The 20,598-nt window shown below is 46.2% G+C and overlaps 1 protein-coding gene and 1 long non-coding RNA gene across 2 annotated transcripts; both read right to left on the reverse strand.

The window, feature by feature from the left end:
- Nucleotides 1-3,471: 3,471 nt before the first annotated feature.
- On the reverse strand, nucleotides 3,472-19,933 carry CRYM (crystallin mu). Its single transcript, XM_081169711.1, has 8 exons — nucleotides 19,673-19,933; nucleotides 15,994-16,144; nucleotides 15,297-15,359; nucleotides 14,299-14,400; nucleotides 11,891-12,074; nucleotides 7,154-7,275; nucleotides 6,374-6,458; nucleotides 3,472-3,831 (listed from the first exon to the last, which is right to left on the reverse strand). Exons 1-8 carry the CDS (start codon nucleotides 19,849-19,851, stop codon nucleotides 3,767-3,769), a joined length of 951 nt encoding a protein of 316 aa, XP_081025837.1. The 5' UTR covers nucleotides 19,852-19,933; the 3' UTR covers nucleotides 3,472-3,766.
- LOC308573121 lies at nucleotides 8,538-11,877 on the reverse strand. Its single transcript, XR_014001933.1, has 3 exons — nucleotides 11,735-11,877; nucleotides 10,280-11,295; nucleotides 8,538-10,133 (listed from the first exon to the last, which is right to left on the reverse strand). It is a non-coding gene; the product is annotated as an uncharacterized lncRNA (long non-coding RNA).
- Nucleotides 19,934-20,598: the final 665 nt, after the last annotated feature.

Raw genomic sequence — 20,598 nt, forward strand, 5'->3', positions numbered from 1 at the left:
GTTTACTCCGATGCTATCAACACTCAGAGGTCTCAGGTGTTGCTCTGATTATTAGGGAGGGAGGGAGGCTTAATGAAATTCACAGACCCCCCCTCCATGACACTTCTTAATTTTAATCAAAAACACAGGCAGGGGCAGAGGAAGGGGGGCAGGCCGCCCTGGGGGTCAGCACTGAGGGGGTGACAAAATGGCGGGCGGCACTCACCACAGGGCCTGCAGCACACCCGAGCCACGCTTCTCTCCTGGGAGTGAAGTGGGGGTTTGAGCACCCGTAGGCTCTGCACTGCCCCAAACGGTTCACCCGCCACCTCCCCCTCAGCTGTAGGGCAGCTGAGTGGGAGGAGGCAGGCAGACTCCTTGGAGGCCCCGCCCCTGGGCACAGGGCATGCCCACCACCCATGGTGCCTGATCGGCTTGCTTCACCGCTGAACATAGGCCCCCACTGCCCCCGTTTAATTCAAGCACTGAATGTGAGTGGCAAAGGATTGATGTTCTGGTCCAAGTAATGTCTTCAGAAGCAGAAGTATTCTAACAGGTGTGAGATCACAGTACAGTCATACCTCAGGTTACAGCCGCTTCAGGTTGCGTTTTTTCGGGTTGCGGACTGCCGAAACCCGGAAGTACCAGGACGGGTTACTTCTGGGTTTCGGCAGTTGTGCATGCGCAGAAGCGCTAAATCGTGCTTTGCACATGCTCAGAAGCGCCGGATCGCAACCCGCGCGTGCGCAGACATGGGTTGCGAACGTACATCCCACACAGATCACGTTTGCAACCTGAGCATCCACTGTAAATGTTCCAGGTATGGGTAAGCAGAAAAGGCAAAGCAGGGCAGAGTCCAGCTTCCAGCAATGCAAAGCAGAAGCAAACAAACAGATACTTGCTTCTGGTGATGCAAAAAAAGGTAAGAGAAAGGAAAACAAAGACACATCCCTACCATACATGTAATGCATTGAAAGTGCCTGGCTTCCCCTTCCAGAATCCTGGGAGTTGAAGTTTGCTCCTCAGTTACAATTCCCAGGACTCTTAGCAAACAACAGTTCTCATGATTCTTTGGGAGGAAGACAGGTGCTTTAAATTTATAGTGTGTATATAGCCCAAGAGAGCATGGAAGTTCAGGTTGCAGATAGCACCTTGGAGAGCTCCATGAGGAATTCAAGCTGGAGACTCAGAGCAGCAAGGCTCAAATGTTGCTTCAGCAACAAGCAGCCTCATAAGTAGAGCTGTACCTCAGGCTGGAAGGCTGGCACCGCCTCTGATGAGAGAAGTCTCTTCACTTAACAGGGTCTTCCCAAAGATGGAGAGTCAGACCCTGGGATCACAACAGACAACCTCGGAAAACAAAGCATTGCAGAGATGAAGGCCAGACTGCCTTCTTCAGCAAGTATAAAATTACAGAGGGACATAGAGGCAGGGAGCCATGGGGATGAATTCTCAGGCCCCTATAGCCTTTTGAAACAATAGCTAAGACAGCTGTCACAAAAGGTATCTGGGCCAGGATCCCTGGACTCAGGCAGAAGCTTTTCCCAGCTCTGCTGCCTCAGATATAGTAGCCAGGTGAGCCAAGAACTTAATATGGAGCCTTCTAGATGCCGAGCATATGCTCTGCACCTGAACTGTAGGTCTTCTGCAAGTTGGCTGTAGCCCAGACGCCCCAGGATGAGGAAGTCAAGGTGATCAGCCTTAGACTTGATGAAATGTACAAATGAATGAATAAAGTCAAGGTCTCTGCGATGCAATCAAATGCAAAGGGACAAACTTGAAGTCCAGATGATGAAAGACAGTTACCAGAGATGTATTTTGAATAACCTGCCTTTGTTCATTGCTGTAGGGTAATTAGTATTTGAGACACAAATTTACTCTGCATCGTCAGTATGTTACAATTTAGTGATATTACATACTGTGTTTGCATTGTGAAGTACATAAGGATTTTGGGAGGGGTTGTTGGTATACATTCTATTGGCTTCCAGGCATAGACCTTTTCTTTTTTTGCAAAGTTTTCAAATTCTTATAGACCTACATGATAGAAATATATTGTGTTCATTTCTAGTGGTGGCCAAACTTGGCCCGCCAGCTGTTCTGGGACTACAATTCCCATCATCTCTGACCACTGGTCCTGTTAGCTAGGGATGATGGGAGTTGTAGTCCCAAAACAGCTAGAGGGCCAAGTTTGGCCATCATGGATTTAGACCTTGACTTCATTTACTTGCTTGTATCCATTGATTGGTCAGAGATTACGCCCTCCAGGATTGATGAAGTGAACTCCACGACTGGAGGCCCTTTGTCCTCCAGTTGTTGCCAAACAACAATTCATTTCACCCCTGACCATTACCCATGCTGGCTGGACAGGCACCAGATCCCCCATCACTGTCAGGGGTAACCACTCTCTTGCCACCCAGCCATATGCTTGAGCCCCTAGTTGGCAACTGGCATCCTTCAGCAGCTACCACTGCCCACCAGCCATTAGAGCATATCTGCATCAGCATAACATTGCTGTTTGAGATCAGTTGGCTTCTTCAGGCTGTTAGTAAGGCTGTAAAGATCAGGCTGGCTAAAAGACATCCCATGCACACATGGGAAATAAAAGTCAAACTGGGTCTGAAATTTTAGAACAAAACAAGCACCCTGCAGAGGGAGACCCTAAGGCCTACTGATAAGACTTCCATGAAAATGGTCCTCTCTCCTCTCAAAGCCATATGTGCCAGAGGTCATCCTTGCAACCTATGGCAGTGAATGCCACATATAAATTAACTGTTCTGCAAAGAAGGGCTTTTTGTTTGTCCTGAATATCCTGCCAATTAGTTTAATTGGATGACCCTGGGTTCTAGTATTCTGAGGTGAGAGCAACCTCGCTCTATCCACTTCTTAAACACCATGAATTATCTTCTGATCAAAATGCAAATAACCATTTTATCTGGTAGCAAAATTCAGTAGATACCCATTACCAGAGATTTTCAACCAACACAGACTCACTTCAATTAAAAAAGAAAATAAAGTGTAAGAGGGGAAAGTCAGTATGTATTAAAGCAATACAAAATGTAGTGTTCTGTTACTCTGTTTTTTAAACAAATAGCGCTCAAAAGGATTTGACCCACATCACTATTATGATTTTTTGCAATCCCCCTTGATCCACTCAGTGTCAACAAAAGGCAGGGAAGGTAGGAGAGAACTGCAAATTCCAGTTATTATTTTACAACTGCGGAAAGCTTAATCATAGATGAGTTTCTTGAACTATTTCTCATCCTTGAGAAGATATGAAATTAAGCTGCCAAATGGGACTCGAAAATGTGGTTGGAGCCTATTATTATTATTGATAGTAATTTTCAACCTAATGCTTTACAGCAAGAAATTATATAACCTTCTAAAGATTTTTTTTTGGGGGGGGTGAACCCTGTGCCTGTTTACCTCACAGTGAGCACAAAACAGAATTGAATAGTGTAAATCAAAACCAAAGTGGACAGAAAAACATACTGGTTATGCATGTCACAAAAGTTTGGTTTATTCTATTCTTCTATTTTAACTACTTTGTCCTCAACAGAAATACTATAAAAAAATAAAAAGTTATATTGCAATCCTATGCATATTGACTCAAAAGAAAGCACCCCCAAATTCAATGAGATTTTCTCCCATTGTAAGTGGGCATAAGATTGAAAATGTTATCATTTTTATTTTTTTAAAAACAGCTCCTGCTAAAAGTGGGAATGCAACCCTAAATGCTACTTCATTCTCAATATTGTTTTGGTGCTTAGATTATTGGAAGATCTTCATTTTAGCTGCCAGCCGACCAGGAATCAAATATCATTTTCGCCGGGACTGTGTCTTCAATCGCCATTCCTAAAATAAACAACAATTGACATCACAGTCAACAAGGATGAGGGGAACCCCACAGTATTTTCTGGAGGAAAAGACTGATCAGATCATATACAAGAATTTTAAAATCTGTCACTTCTACTGCATTCTAAAATACCCCTAAGAGTCTGCATATTAAGCAAATGTGCACATAAATTGGTCCATCTGATACAGGTGTGGGGAACCATTAATCCTCCAGATGTTGAACTCCGACCATGCTTGCTGGGGCTGATGGGAGTTGTAGTTTAGCAACAGCTGGAAGACCCAAGGCTCTAATACTATCTACACCAACCTTCTCCAGTAGGCTGCCCTAGTGCCACTTCCACCAGTGCCACCACGCATTTGAAGCACATAACTTCTCCCAAATAATCCTGGGAACTGTAGTTTGTTAAGAGGGCTAGGAACTGTAGCTCCCAGCGTTCTTTGGAGGAAGCCGTGTGCTTTAAATCAGGGTTTCCCAAACTTGGGTCTCCAGCTGTTTTCGGGGAGGGAGGGGACTGACCACTGATCCTGCTAGCTAGGGAGGGTGGGAGTTGTAGTCCAACAACAGCTGGGGAACCAAGTTTGGGAAACCCTGCTTTAAGTGTACAGTGTGTAAAGGTAAAGAGACCCCTGACCATTAGGTCCAGTTGTGGCCGACTCTGGGGTTGCGGCGCTCATCTCGCTTTATTGGCTAAGGGAGCCGGCATTTGTCCTCAGACAGCATCCAGGTCATGTGGCCAGCATGACTAAGCTGCTTCTGGCGAACCAGAGCAGCACATGGAAACGCCATTTACCTTCCCGCTGGAGCTGTACCAAATCTATCTACTTGCACTTGACATGCTTTCGAACTGCTTGGTAGGCAGGAGCTGGGACCGAACAACGGGAGCTCACCCCGTTGCGGGGTTTCGAACCTCCGACCTTCTGATTGGCAAGTCCTAGGTTCTGTGGTTTAACCCACAGTGCCACCCGCGTCCCTTGTGTAAGCAGCCTCAATTACTCCAGAGTGGCAAAAAAGATGACAAGACCCCAAAGACCCTCACCTAATTAATTGGCCTGCTGACCAACAATTGCAACCAACCCACGTCCCATTTTCAGGAATTTGCCCTCCATGGAGCAAGAATAAAGGCAGCATGGCCCTGCCCTGTGATCAAAGGGTTGCCAGCTCCACACCCTACAGGCACAAAGTCCATCTAGACTGCCAGCTGTTCTCAGGGAAGAAAGGCACACGCACAACTATTATTTAGCACCAAGGCTGTTCCAGAAGTACTTTCATCCATTTAAGAACTCACTTCAAAGGGAACTACTTCCTCTGAGTCACAGCTCTAAAGCTGGTCCTGCAGAGTTCCAAAAGACAACAGAAAGGGGACAGATCAGTTGGTAGAGCACAAGTCTCTTAATCTCAGGGTCGTGGGTTTGAGCCCCACATTGGACGAAACGTTCCTGCATTGCAGGGGGTTGGTATAGATCAGGGTTTCCCTAACTTGGGTCTCCAGCTGTTTGTGGACTACAATTCCCATCATCCCTGTCCACCGGTCCTGCTAGCTAGGGACGATGGGAGTTGTAGTCCCCAAACAGCTGAAAACCCAACTTTGGGAAACCCTGGACTAGATGATCCTTGTGGTCCCTTCCAATTGTTATCATTCAAGTTGTGCCTGGTGCCGATTGGCTGATGCCCCCCTTGATGTCACAAAAAACCTCCCACCCAGTTCCTGGAAAGGTTTTGCACTTTTTTTTTTTTAATGAGGCAAAGGAATGGATAAATGCTTAATGTGACATCTTGCCCGGAAGACAGGGCTATCGGCTACTAGGCATGATGGTCTTGTTCTCCCTTCACTGTTGGAGACTGTATGCTTCTGTTGCTGGGAATTGCAAATGGGGAGGAGAAGAAGAAGAAGAAGAGGAGTTTGGATTTGATATCCCGCTTTATCACTACCCAAAGGAGTCTCAAAGCAGCTAACATTCTCCTTTCCCTTCATCCCCCACAACAAACACTCTGTGAGGTGAGTGAGGCTGAGAGACTTCAGAGAAGTGTGACTAGCCCAAGGTCACCCAGCAGCTGCATGTGGAGGAGCGGAGATGCGAACCCGGTTCACCAGATTACGAGACTACCGCTCTTAACCACTACACCACACTGGCTCTCATGAGTGCTGTGTCACTCATGCCCTGCTCTAGGGCTTCCCAGAGGCATCTGGTTGGCCTCTGTGAGAACAGGATGCTGGACTCGATGGTCTATTGGCCTGATCCAGTAGGACTCTTGTTAAGTTCTTAAGTCTTTGCAGTGGGGGGGGGGAATAGTTATGATCAGAGCTCAAGTAGTGTACAAAGACGAACAATACATTCATTCATCTTCGCTTCCCTGTTGATGCTAATGGCTTCTGTCTTGTGTCTTCGAGGAGGGAAAGAGGCATGTCTGCCTTTGTTAAATGGGGGGAATCCGTTGTCAGTTTGAAGATAATCGCCAGTATTCTCACGCAAGGGGGGGGGTGTTAAATAATAAAGCGTTGTCTTGCACTCTTATTCAAGCACAGCAGGGGACCATTCTTACCCAGGGACTTGAACACAGTGGTTTCCTCACGCAAAGCTGGTTTTGTTCCCAGCACCACCTCACCCAGCTCTGCAGAAATCTCTGCCTGCAAAACAAACACAGACCTTTTGTCATCTTCCGGTGCCACCTTTTTCTGAGGTTCACACTGAGCGCGGCATGGCTTTCAAAGCCAAAACAGCACCACAAGTGGAAGGTATAGAAAGACTTTGGGGAACCTGAGATTTTGCAGGAAATCCTGTGGGGTGGGGGAAGAGCTTTGGGTTCTCCCCACGCTGAGCTCTGGTCCTGCCTTTAAACACAGTTACAAGTTCCTAAGGGTTCTTAAGATTTCAGTCCCCACAGAAAACCAAGTGCACCAGCACTTGGCACCCTCAGGCAGCTAGCAGAGGCTGAGGGTCAAGACATCTGCCCTGAATGGCTCAGTCTGTGTAAACCACCATTTTAACTTCCCCACAATCCCCCCTGGTGTAGAGTCACTCCTGGGGATTGTGGGAGATTAAAATGACAGCTCCAATGGAAGTAACAATGCTACACAGGGGGATTGTGGGAAATTTAATTTGATGGAACGGTGAGGTAAACCTGTGGCCAGCACCCCACAAAATATAAGAGTCCTTCAGAGGGTCCTTTGCCAAAATTTCCCCTCAAACTTGGGGTCATCCCCACAGAAATCTCCAAAAGTACTTGTGGCTACCTTGGGCAAAGGTGTCAGGAACTTCACTCAAAGTTTATTGGTAAAAGAAGGAGACACACAACTCTCCACCCCCTGCTCTGCTTGCTTACCCCCGATAAAATGACATCTCCCGATTCACGGATAGCAGCCTCTCTCGAATCGACGTACAATACAGAGTTCCTCATCGCATCGTCATCCAGCTCGCGCCAGTCAGGCCTGCTTGCTCCAACGGCTAAAAGTCAGAATCAAACAAACTGAAGATTTATCTCCCAAGATGAAAAGGGTTAATACAATCACCCCAACCTCATGGGTACAATTTGTTCACAATTGACAATTGCCTTTGAATTACTTTTGCAGAGCAGGAGCGATATTAATGCTTAACACGCAAAGGTTGCTGAATGACTCCAGGCTGAACCATGGGCTTCATTCATGCTCTTGTATCATTTACAGTAGCCACATATACACCATATACGGAAAGCAGTATCATACCACTTTAAACAGAGATGGCTTCCCCCAAAGAACCCTGGGTGCTATAGTTTATTTAAAGTGGTTATGAGATCCCTGTTCTCCTCACAGACCTACAATTCATTTCACATTTACCGTATTTTTTGCTCTATAAGACTCACTTTTTCCCTCCTAAAAAGTAAGGGGAAATGTGTGTGCGTCTTATGGAGTGAATGCAGGCTCCACGGCTATCCCAGAAGCCAGAACAGCAAGAGAGATTGCTGCTTTCACTGCGCAGCGATCCCTCTTCCTGTTCTGGCTTCTGAGATTCAGAATATTTCCCCCCTTGTTTTCCTCCTCTAAAAACTAGGTGCGCCTTGTGGTCTGGTGCGTCTTATAGAGAGAAAAATACGGTATTTTACTTTGCAACACAAACACACATAACATTGAAAAAGAAAACTTAAAAAGAAAATACAAAAACCAATATGAAAAAGTAATGAACATGTAACCATAGTTCAGTTCTTCTTTTCTTCTAGCTGACTTCCTTCATCCTCAACACAGGTCTGCTTTTATATTTAGTAAACTGTTTCCTTTGCACTTCGTTCCCCCCCCCCTTCTTTCTTTTTTAAGCTTTTATACCATAATTTGTTTTGCAAAACTTAATCAAACAAGTCCAGGTATTAATTTGAGGGCACTGCTTTTTAAGATAATCTCTGTATTTTCCCCATTCTTTTTTTAAAATTTGTTTAGACTGACCCCTAATTGCATCTGTCATTCTAACCAACTCAATGTAGTCAAATAATTTTTCTTGCCATTCTTTTTTTGTTGGTGCTGTCTCATTTTTCCAATTTTTTACAATTAGGGTTCTCACTGCCACTGTTGCATATAGGAATTATTTTCCTGTTTTCCCTAATGATATCTGAATCTAGTATACCCAATAAAAAAGCTTCTTCCTTTTTTCTTTTTCTTTTTACAAAAGTTTATTTAAATATTTTATTTAACTCTTCATATACCATATGCCAGAAACCCTTAATTTTGTCACAAAACTCTATAATTCTATGGTTTTAGGCTCCCCAGCTCCTGCCACTTCAAATTCACCCAAGAGCGGAAGTGGCAAGCATACCAAAATGGAGGCAGGGTCTACTTGGCAGCACAAGATCTCCCAGCCCCAAGTCTTCTCCTCACAACGAGGAAGCCAGACTTCTCATGTGCAATCCCAGACCCACAGATTTTGAGCCATATGCCGTGTGGAGGGGGACACCTCTGCAGTAAGAATACCCCTAGCATTTAGATCCCACCCATTCAGCTAGTGAGGCTTCCAGGGTGCCTTACGAAGACATAGCTCTAAAGGGAAATGGGGAAACGGGGGGGGGGGGAGCAAATTTGCACATTCTTCTGCTTAACAGTTCTTCAACTTACAGCTGATGCCACTGGTGGTTCTGGCTGTCTTGCCCTCCATAAAGAACATATGACTGCTTTACATATGTTTGTGAACTGCTTCAGGGTGTCTTGTTGCAAATGAGTCGTAAATGAAATTGACCAAAATTAATTCCAATGAAAAGAGCTCCCATCAGCTGACAGCAAAAATCAAAAATAAAATAAATAAAGAGCAGTCCTTCCCCAGAAGCACTCTTTCCCCTCAGATAAGATCCTGCCATACAGTTCTTCCTTCAGACAACTGGCATGATGTTAGTCAGAATCCTCACAAGAGGCGATAGAATCCTACACTACTGGATCAGGGCAGGCTTAGCTATTTGGCAAAGTGTTTTGTTTTGTTTTAATGTACCAATGTGGTGCACTTTCAGCCCATCATCTAGTTGAAAGCCCTGACACATGCGACAATATTTGATTGCATCACTTGAAATTTTAGGAGAGATTTTGCTGTAGGGCTGTTGTTTTTTGTTTTCATCCAAAACCTATAATTAAGGAGAATGAGCCACCATCAGCCTTCTTTTAAGAGGATATAAAAAATGTAACAGAAAGTGGCTATACAAACAGAGAAAGACTCACATATTTTTCTGAAAACCTGCTCAACCGTTAGGAATGAGTTCTCTGGGGTGACGCAAGGAGAAGCAGTGCTTTGTTTATGTGTTGCGGTGGTGAACGAGGACACCAATTGTCCCCTGACCCTTCGTGGTGTGCCTCTACACAATATGAAGAATCCATCACACAAAGCATTGATTATGAAGGGGTGGGTGGAAATCGGTCAGACAGTGATGAAATCTCGAATTGCACCTCCCATTCGCTTCCATGAATCCCTTTCTATGTCCTTTGCAGACAACGCAGGGCAGAAGTGGAGAGGGCGATATGATGCAACTAGATTCTACGCAGAGAAGAAATTAATGCACACGATTAACTGAGGTTCATTAATCTCAATGGGTGTAATATAAAGAAAGGAGACATCTGCAGGGACCTTTTAACCCTGGGAGGTCACTCCAGGAAGTAAAATGAGAATAAACCAGAGTTCAAAGAAATTTTCCAATAAAGAACCGGCGGGTTCTTCATTTGCTGTGAAGGTATTAATCAGAGAATAGAGTCAAACCCTGAAAAGAGATGTGATTGGTCCCTACTCAGAGAACTCACAATGGAAGGAGGAGCCAACTCCTAGAAGCCGAGGTCTCCCCCCCAATAATATACTTGAGGGGGCTGCCCCCAGTGGCGTAGCGTGGGGGTGCAGGGGGGGCCGGCCGCACCGGGCGCAACATCTGGGGGTTAGGGTTAGGGGGCGCAAATCCACGGGTTAGGGGGCGCAAATTACTTGCCCCGGGTGCTGACAACCCACGCTACGCCACTGGCTGCCCCTCAAAGTTCATGAGCATTGCTGTTCAAATGGGATGTGCACGCTGTGTCTTGTGATTGACAGGGCAGGGTGGGGTGGTTCCTACCTAGGGCCCCCCAATATTATATTCAAATTGATGTGCCTATCATGAAATTCTGTACTGAGTAATTCGTGAATGTGGAATACAGGTGAGCCTCAGGAATGTTTTTATGTTTTCTACATTGTGTAGAAGCGAATCCTACCGATTTTAACAGACTGCAGTACAATGTTAGTGTGCCTCGCATCGATATTGTAAACAGATTAGCACCCCCTCTTTAAAACCAGTTAATCTGGATCAGCTAATCCTTTGCAAGATGCTTTAGCTAAAGCTCATTAAAGCAAGGTGCTTTTCTTTTTTCCTTTTCCAACTAAGCCTATTTCTGGGAGCAGTGCTAACACTTTTGTTGAATGTTGACGGCCAATCTTGCACCACACCTAGATCCTTCTGCTCAAGGTTAGGACAACAGTCTCACTACTCCACTTATGCTACTGCTTCCGACTGTTTCTTGGGAAGAAAGGCTTGTTGTCACCTCCAACCAGCTGACAACAAAGCATATGTACCTAAGAGTCTGGTGGATCAGGTTGATGGCCCATCTAGTCCAGCTGTTCTCCTGTTCTCACGGTGGCCAACCAGATGTCTGTGGCAAAGTCCCCAAGCGGGACCTGAAGCCACAGCTCTCTCTCCCCTTCCTGTGGTTGCCAGCAAATGGTATGCAAAAGCGTTGCTACCTCTGTCCATGGAGGCAGAGTATAGCCCCCAAGGCCAACAGGCATCAATTTCCCCCTCCTCCATCATGGTGACAGCAGGAGATGGACAAGTGAGTGGCTTTGCCCAGCTGAGATGTTGGCCAGGGAGGGGGAATCAAGGATCCTGACCCCTTGCTTTAAATCCTTCAGTAAAGGAGAGTCCATCACTTCCAAAGGAACCTGCTTCTGTGTTGAACAGCCCAAATTATTTGGAAGATCTTCCTAACGTTTAGCCCAAAAACCCTCCTGTCAGGGAACTGCCATCAGAGGGAAGAGGAGAGGAAAGTCGCTCCAGTGATGCAGGGGAGGGAACTAGCAAGGAGCGAGAGAGGGTTCCCACGGGGGAAAGAAATCCAGGGGACACCAGGGAGAAAGGGGAAGCCGAGAGCAAGGCGGAGGGGAGGCTCAGAGACTCTTCCAGTGAAATCAGCGGAGAGAGCACAGGACCTCTGCTTGGCACGCCCACGCTGCGCAGAAGGCTACCACGCAGGGAATCTAGGCGGAGACTTGGAGTCAAACAACTCCTATGTTGGCGCAAATTTAGGTCCCGCCCACTGACGGATTCTGCCAGTGACTAAGACAGTCGTGTTTCAAGGGCTGTCAACCGGGGAAAGTTTTAGCTACATGGCTAGCTTGGAGCAGTTTGCAGTTTACGCACAAGCAACCCCAATTCCCATTACACCTCCCTTATCACTTTAAGGAGCTGTTTGGGAACACCAGAAAACAGGTCCCATCCCCCCTAGTATTTGGGCCACATCACGCTCCCTGGTTCCAACAAAGTCAACCACCCCTTTGAGTATCCAGAGAGGGAGAAATCCATGCAGAAAGCATACATTACCGTTGATATGGGCCCCGGGCTTCACCCATTCTCCGTGCAAAATTGGCTTTGTTGCCATCGTGACTGTTACGATCACATCCGCCCCGGTGACAGCCTCCTGAGCAGAAGAGCAGACTTGGACTGGCCCATGAACCGAGTGTGCAAACTTCTCTGCCTTCTCCTTGGTCCGATTCCAGATCTTCACCTACAAGGGAAATGGAGCGGCTGGTCTTTGACCCTCTCGGGAACTACATAAAATCTTGGCCTCAAGGAAGTCCTACAATGTGGACAGGGGACCTGTGGACACTTTTCCAGGACAGTGTAAACACAAGAAAATGCATAAAATTAATTTGCCAGTCCCTAATGCATTCCTCAGCCATGCTTGGCCCCATACAATGGCAGTGAGGTCCGGGACCAGGCAAAAGAAGCAGCAACATGCAATCAGAAGATGGACAGTGGCTTCAGGTGTTATAACAGGGTATTTTATAACCCTAGGATCATAGAATCATAGATCTGGAAGGAAACTGGAAGGTACCCCAAGGGTCATCTAGTCCAATCCCTTGCAGTGGAGGAATCATGCAGATGGCCACCCAACCCCTGTTTGAAAACCTCCAATGAAGGAGAGTCCACCACCTGCTCAGGTACAGTCTTACCTCGGTTGATGAATGCCTTGGGAGTCAAACGTTTTGGCTCCCGAACGCCACAAACCTGGAAGTGAGTGTTCTGGTTTGCAAATGTTCTTTCGGAACCCGAACATCCGCTGTGGCTTCCACAGCTTCTGATTGGCTGCAGGAACTTCCTGCAGCCAATCAGAAGCTGCACCTTGGTTTCCAAACGTTTTGGAAGTTGAATGGACTTCCGGAACGGATTCCGTTCAGATTCCAAGGTACGACTGTAGTCCTTTCCACTATCAAACAGCTCTTACTGTCAGTGAGTTTTTCCTAATATTTAGTTAGACTCTCCTTTCTTGTCACTTGAATCCATTGGTTCAGATCCTAACCTCTGGAGCAGCAGAAAACAAGCTTACTCCATCTTCCATGTGCCAGCCCTTGAGATGTTTGAAGACGGCTCTCATATGTCCACTCAGACTTCAAATCAGCCAATCCTAGGCTTCTTAGAGGTCTATTTTTTTGCTCCAAGAGGTGCAAAGAAAGGTGGGTGGTCTCTTGCCTCCACAGCTGAATTTTATTATTGCCTCTGCAGTTGAATGGCATTCTTGTAATTGCTATAATCTCAAGTGGGCCTGGCTAGCCAAGGAGATAAGCAGGAGTCAACAATCTGTGCACACACTCTAAGGTAGCCAGGCCAGAATGTCTACAAAGTAATCCCAACCTTTCCTTACTCTCTCCTCCCTTGTAGCACCAGGCCAGGCCTTGCCACCCCCACCAGGCACTAATCCGGCACAGGATCCCTGTTCCCATCAAAAACAACAGAGAGTTCATTTCTGGAACGGAAAACAAATCCCCAGGCCACATCTTCAGCAGCTTTGAAAAACATGGAAATCATGGAAGTCAATTTGCTGGCAACGGTTTCTTTTTTGATCCCTGTAATGCTGATGCTGACTTTGTTCTCTATCTGATTTTCTCCGCAGGATGAGGAGAAATGAAAGAAGAAAATAGTAATTAACTCTGTAAGCTAGACTGTTGAAAGAGAAACTTATACAATATTGTAGTATACCTAAGAACCCTTGATAATTGGTTTGATTTTATCAATGCTGCAGCCTCTGCTAAAATGTCTTATTCTTTCTTTGCAAAACTGGGGGCGGGAGGAACAAATCCCTGAGAGGCTGAGATGCCCTCAGAGATATCTTCTTCCTTAACTCTATGCCATGATTTACACTTGGCTCCAGCTGGTGAATTTCAGGGTCCTAAGAAACAAAGTGGGACGTGGGTAGTGCTGTGGGTTAAACCACAGAGCCTAGGACTTGCCGATCAGAAGGTCGGCGGTTCGAATCCCCACCACAGGGTAAGCGCCCGTTGCTCGGTCCCTGCTCCTGCCAACCTAGCAGTTCGAAAGCACATCAAAGTGCAAGTAGATAAATAGGTACCGCTCCAGCGGGAAGGTAAACGGCGTTTCCGTGTGCTGCCCTGGTTCGCCAGAAGTGGCTTAGTCATGCTGGCCACATGACCCGGAAGCTGTATGCTGGCTCCCTCGGCCAATAAATCAAGATTAGCGCCGCAACCCCAGAGTCGGTCACGACTGGACCTAATGGCCAGGGGTCCCTTTACCTTTAAGAAACAAAGCAGATCCCACAATCTTGAAGTATGCCCACCCCTGATTAAGAGATTAAGGGGGGAGGGGCCAAAAGGTGCCTGACAAACCAACAGGTGCTCTGTATGTGCTAGAAATGCCTAAGGCAGAGGCTATTGTTGAGTGGTAAATTTGTTAGAAAATAAATAAAAATCAGTTGGTTTAATTGAACTTCCTACCTCCTTAAACGAGAACATCTCTGTGAAAATCTCATAGTGGCTGTAGGCTTGAACACCAGCTCCTAGGATACACAGCACTTCAGAATCCACCGGCATTAAGTACTGAAAATATATCCAACAGGGGAAGGTAAAATAATAATAATAATAATAATAATAATAATAATAATAATAATAATAATAATAATAATAATATCTTTATTGTCATTGCCCCCTCTCGGGGACAACGAAATTACTTGTTCATATGGCACCTTTCATATTAACAACTTTTGCCAACCCTAAAGTCCATGGCCTTCTATCGGGTAGGGAACACCCAGTCTGCTGGTCAATCCTGTGTTTCCAATTTGGCCCACCATGCCATTTTCCAGGGCCGTCTTTACCGGGGGGTGCAAGGGGTGCGAGACACCTGGGTGCTGAATTCTGGGAGGTGCCAGGTGTCCACTGCTGAACCCACCTAAACTCTTAACTATCTACCTGTTATGAAATAATAAATAATTTTGATCAAGCTGGAAAAACAAAATACATATATACCTAGGTATTACCGAAATGCATACCTACTATTTCACTAAAGGACTTTCGACTTTGTGCGCTCATTTATCAAAGATGCGCCGTGGCAGCGGCGGCGCTTGTCATTCACAACGGCAGCGCTTGTCAGACTCAACAATGGCTCTTGACATTAACTCTTGAAATCAACTCTTACATAAAAATATTATGTTAGGTGCCTAAACAATACTTGTTTAGTGTGGTGTATTGTATATAAATGTACTGTATAAGTGTATTGTAAATAAATGAGCAAATAAAAAAGTTTGTTTCTTTCTCCTCCCTTCTTTCGTAAACAATAAATAAGGAGTAAGTGTGGTGTCTGACATAAGCATAATAAAAGTTAATTTGGGGGCTAAACTAAATTTGGGGGCTCTGTGTGGATTTTTGCTAAAGACAGTGCTGCCGTATTCCCCAAACCACAGTCCCTTTCTTCGTCCCACTTAATAAAAAGCACCCACCTTGGTGGCTATCGCAGAAACAGCCGCTGTCCGTTTGGCTGTTATGACGCTACCATCCATGACCTTTCCAAAGGAGAACATCAAACAGAACGAAAAGTAAAACGGCAAGATCGAAGTTAAATACAAAATGCTTTTCCTCAGGCAGACAAGGCCCATCCATCCAACACCTTCAAGTTGTATCATGCCACTTTAAACAGTCATGACTTTCTCCCAAAGGATCCTGGGAAGTGTGGCTTGTTAAGCTGAGAGGCATTAGGAGATCCCTGTTCCCTGCAGAGAGCTACAATTCCCAGATTGGATTGACAAACAATCCCTCCTCCAAGCGAATGCCCCTCACACATTGATAGAGGTGAGGCCCATGCTCTTCTCCGCCATACATGTGACAGGCAGTGGTGACTAGGGCCCTTTGGGACTGATTGGGAGGGAGGCAAGGAGTCCAACAGTAGGTGGCGCCAGAGATAATGACAGACAGAGCCTGTCTATCCCCTAGTTTTGTCCCCATCTCCTACCTGATGGGTTCTGCAAGCACAACTCTGAGATTAGGGAGGAGGAGGAGGAGAAAACTGACAGCCGGGGCCGCCTCATGGACTGAATGCAAGGAAAAAGGCAGGCATGAGGTCAGGTGGCTGAGGGCAGCCTGAGGCTGGTGGGGCTAAAGCGGTTCAAATTGTGCTCACTGTTGCCTTGGGAGACTTACAGCTTTGAGAGTGCCGTTGCTTGGCTCAAACAGGAGCACTGTTGCTTGATGGGAAGGAACTGCAGGATCCGTCACGTGCTCATAAAAGGTCACCAGCTTGGTTGTCAAAGCGTCATCTTTCTCGCTGTAGGCAGGCATGATCCCTAAAAAGCTTACAAGCAGAAGACAGAGGTGGCGCGATGATCATTCAAGTGTGGTCTCTTCCCTCAGCAACTAAGCTAGCAAGTTAATCTAAAACTTTAAAGAAAGTGTAATGAATAACTTAAGCCACCAGGGTTGGAAGAAAGTTCGAGGGCTCTTTCATAAGTGCTGGCCAGTGTGGCCATCTGCTTTTAGTGGCGCCCATCCGGGAGGAGTCCTAGAAAGCTTATTTTCATGGTGCCAGCAGCTCCAGGGGCTAACAGTTTTCCCCTGCCAATGCCTTCATTGACACACACTGCCAAGCCAATGCCTGGCACAGGGAGGACCAGAGATTTCCTACCCCTGTTTTATAGGCAGCCCAAGGCAGGTGTCAGCGAAAGACCGTGCAGATTATTTCTATGTTCATTTCTTTATTGAATTTTTACCCTGCCTTGTCGTGAATTCTCTGTGGTGCTTTAGCAGAAATGCTCAGAGTTCCAGGTTCTTCAGTGCAGTGCAGTATATTTATTGTGAGCTATATACAGTATACACAAATATATACAATAATCTACAGGCTGTAATACACGAGCAGTTCATACAGTCAAACAGAGTACCTGACTGCACCTTAAGGCAAATAGGAAGACCTTTCTAGCTCTCTCTCTCTCTCGCTCTCTCTCTCTCTCTCTCTCTCTCTCTCTCTCTCTCTCTCTCTGACCACACTCTTCTACACACACTGTTACTGCTGGACAGGTTTCCCTTTTAAACTGATGACAGCCAGTCAACTGACAGCACATAACTGCTGAGTCTTTCTGACTCAGCACTTCCATAGGAAGTATTGTAGGCTGATCGCATCAGCCAGTTGCATCAACTAGCAAACTCAAGCCTGCAGACTTACTATCTCACACAGCATTCTGTGAATTCCTCCCAAAAAACCCCAGGGTGGCAAACCTCAAGCAAATCGCCACAGATGCAAGCGTTCAGGAACTTGTTTTCTCTTTCCCCCCACAAAAGAAGTCTTCTAAAATCGCAGGCTAAGCTTTTACAACAATTTAATTAAAGTTCAGCAAAGCAGGTTGGCAGGTCTGCTGTGGGTGTGTGAATTTGGAGAGCAGCATTTTCCGGGAGACAGTCCACACACACACACACACACACACACACACACACACACACACACACACACAATGTTGCCACAATCAATCTGTTCTCATGTTCTAGCAGACCACAAGGCTCTTGACTGTCATTATCAACAGTTCACAATTTGGTTAGATCATTTTTATGTGCAAAGTGCTTGGGTGACTGAGTTCTACTTGGAAAGAACAACCGTTTGGAACTCTACAATCAAACCAGAAACCTGTGTGCCATCAGCACAATGAGCCTTCATGACAGCAGCATCTGGGCACAACAAGGATTTTGGGGACACCCTAAAGACTCAGAGTACAACCATAACACCCTGATTAATGTCAAAAGCACAGGCAGTCAAGAAGCTGGCGCGGAGAGTCCCAAAAATGGGCATTATGGGGTGTGCAGCAGAGCTCGGTCAGCCACAGATCTGCAGGATCCTAAGCAAATCAGTTCCCCAGAGAAGGGCTCAATTACACCACCTTGAAAGATTACAAAAAAAATGTTCCTACATCTTCCAACTTGGTCAGCAGGCTGTGGATGCTTCCTAGGCTGGCTTCATTAATTACGAACCTTGAATTTTGGGTCCCCTCCATACAGGTGCCAAAGTTTTTTTATATATATATAATAATATTTATTAAAGTTTCATAAACAATCATACAGGTGCCAAAGTTTTGCAGCCGCTTTGTAGCGCAAACCCTGCGTTTTGTAGCGTGCCACGTCCCCAACTGAGTAATTGATACATCAAGCTGCGGTTCAAAGTTAACACCCAGAAATCCAGCCTTGTCCAATTCACTCCAAACTGGTGCCAAAGTTTTATAGCTGTGTTGTAGGGTTTCGTTGTTTTGGGGCTTGCAGTTAATGAAGCTTCCCAGGTCCCCTTCCAAGAATTCTCTGCCCATCTACAATCCTATGCCCACTTTCCTAGGAGTAAGCCCCATTGAACAGGGCTTACTTCAGAGAGCACACAGAGGCATAGAATTGTAGAGTTGGAACATACCTAAAGGGTCAACTAGTCCCCAGTGCTGGAATTACATGTGCAGGCATGCACTCAAATGTGCGTTCATGGACTCTAGGGTCCAAAAGGGAACAAAATGGGGAAAGTACAGCCTTTGATGACTGTAGGTAAAGATTTTCTATAAAGCAAAAGCGACCCTTTGCAATGGGTACTAGACAGACAGCACAATTCTATGCATGTTCATTCACAAAGTTGGATGCAGGCGTTAGTCGTGCTTAGAGCGGACCCCATGACATCACTTGAACTTAAAAGTTAGTATCCGCTGAGAGCGCAACTCAGCACTGCTCACTCCCTTTCTTCCCTGTGCAGTGAAAACAGCAATTGCTTTTATTATGAACACATTATGAAATTCAGCAAAATAAAACCCAACAATTATAGGACTATGCTTGAAACTGGTTTGTACATGCCCAACTGGATTCCTTATTTTGTTGTATTTAGTTTACTGAACATTAACCTGTGCCAATTTTAAATATATATGGTTTAAAACTTGTAAATTGTGTGTGTGTAAGAATAGTTATTTCTTCTTCGTTGTTTGTCTTTTTAAATTGCTAAGTTGCCCCATCGATCTCAACACATCTACTCAAAGCATGACTAACACCACAATTTTTAACCATGTCTACTCAAGGTCCATGGGGTCACGAAGAGTTGGACACGACTAAACGACTAAACAACAACAACTCAAAAGGAAGCGTTACTGAATGCATAGGGAGCTCATTCCCAGGAAAAGTGGGTCTAGGATAGCTGACTATGTTTGGATCCAACCTATAACCAGATCCCATGGATTTACTCTCAGGGAAGCCCACAGAGTGCTGCGGGCACAGAAAGATCCCAGTTTCTCCAGGTTAATTTCGTCAGCTTACATCCGTAGGAAACGTCAACCAACTTTAGTCGTGCTGGGAGCTGACCCGCGGCTGAAATTCTTGGAACGAATTCCGCCGGGTCTCCTCTTATGTAAGCCTTAGTTGGATTGCATTCAACTAACTTGTACTCAGAGCGGACCAGTTAATAAGCGTGAATAACTTGTACTCAGAGCGGACCAGTTAATAAGCGTGAATAACTTGTACTCAGAGCGGACCAGTTAATAAGCGTGAATAAGTGGGGTCCATTAGATCCAATGGGTCTACTCTGAGTAGCAGTAACTTGAATCCAGCTCCCGCGACCGTGGATACCCTGGGTCGTGGGTGCCAGGCACGCTGTACCGAAATATGTGGGTGCCCGGCCCCTTCGTGGGGAATTTTGTGGGTGCTGGGGCACCCAGAGCCCCAAAGAATTAGTCCCTATGCTTGAATCAAACTCATTATATTTATTGCATGTCATGGCGGGCGGGGGGACATCCCTACAAACCGACCCCCCCCAAAAAAAACCCACATGACCTGGGGATATACTTAGCAGGAAATCCCCATCCCGATCCCGAGTCCTCACCCGCTGTACTTCTGGATCGGCACCACGGTGCGCACCGGCTGCACGACGCCTCCCTCGGCGCCGCTGGAGAAGTTGGCCAGGGCCGTGGCCAGGGCGGGGATGAGCCGGCTGGCGGCCGGGAAATGCTTCTCCACTTCTCCGGCCGCCAGGAAAACGGGAGGCGGCACGGCGTGGCTCATGGTGGGGACTGCGGAGAGCAGAGGCGACGGCGCCCGGTGCCCCTCGAGTGAGAGCCGCCCGCTGCCAGGCGCCCCCACCCGCCCCGTCTCGCCGCCCGAGAGGCAGCGGCGCCCAGCACCCCCTGGCGGACGAGACGCCTGCTGCTCCCGACGGAGCTGCTCCTGGACCTCTGAGCAGGGAACCCCCAGGAAGGTCTTCGGAGGGTTGCCAGCTTCGATCTGGCAAAATACAGTACCGGTTGGGGGAAGCGTTCCCCCCCCCGCACCCGGTGCTGAAGTGACTTCATCCCCCCCATTTTTTTTAATTGATTTTCCAAATTTATCACAAACATCAGAAAACAAATAACAAACAAACAAAAATCCTAACTATAATAGTTCCACTTTTGTTAACATTGTTAGGTGACTTCCTCAAATCCCCCTGGCTGAGTTTCTACGTATATCATTGTAACAGTTTTCCACAACTAATTTCTCATAAAATTTACTAGTCAATTAACCTCTTTCTTTTTTTATTTTAACTTTAGATATATTATTCTATAAGATCACATATTTAAATCCTAAGCCAATCTGGTACTTGCAAGTATTTCTATTTAAGTTATCTTGGCATATTTAGCTAAATAGTCTTTAAATTTCATCCATTCCTCCTGGTACTCCTCCTCCTTCTGGTTGCGGACTCTTCCGGTCAGGTCGGCTAGCTCCCAAAAGTCCATCATCTTCATCTGCCATTCATCCATTGCTGGCACTTCTTAT

This window comes from Podarcis bocagei (genome assembly GCF_964188305.1).
Source record: "Podarcis bocagei genome assembly, chromosome: 14".
In the NCBI taxonomy this organism is placed as follows: Eukaryota; Metazoa; Chordata; class Lepidosauria; order Squamata; family Lacertidae; genus Podarcis; species Podarcis bocagei.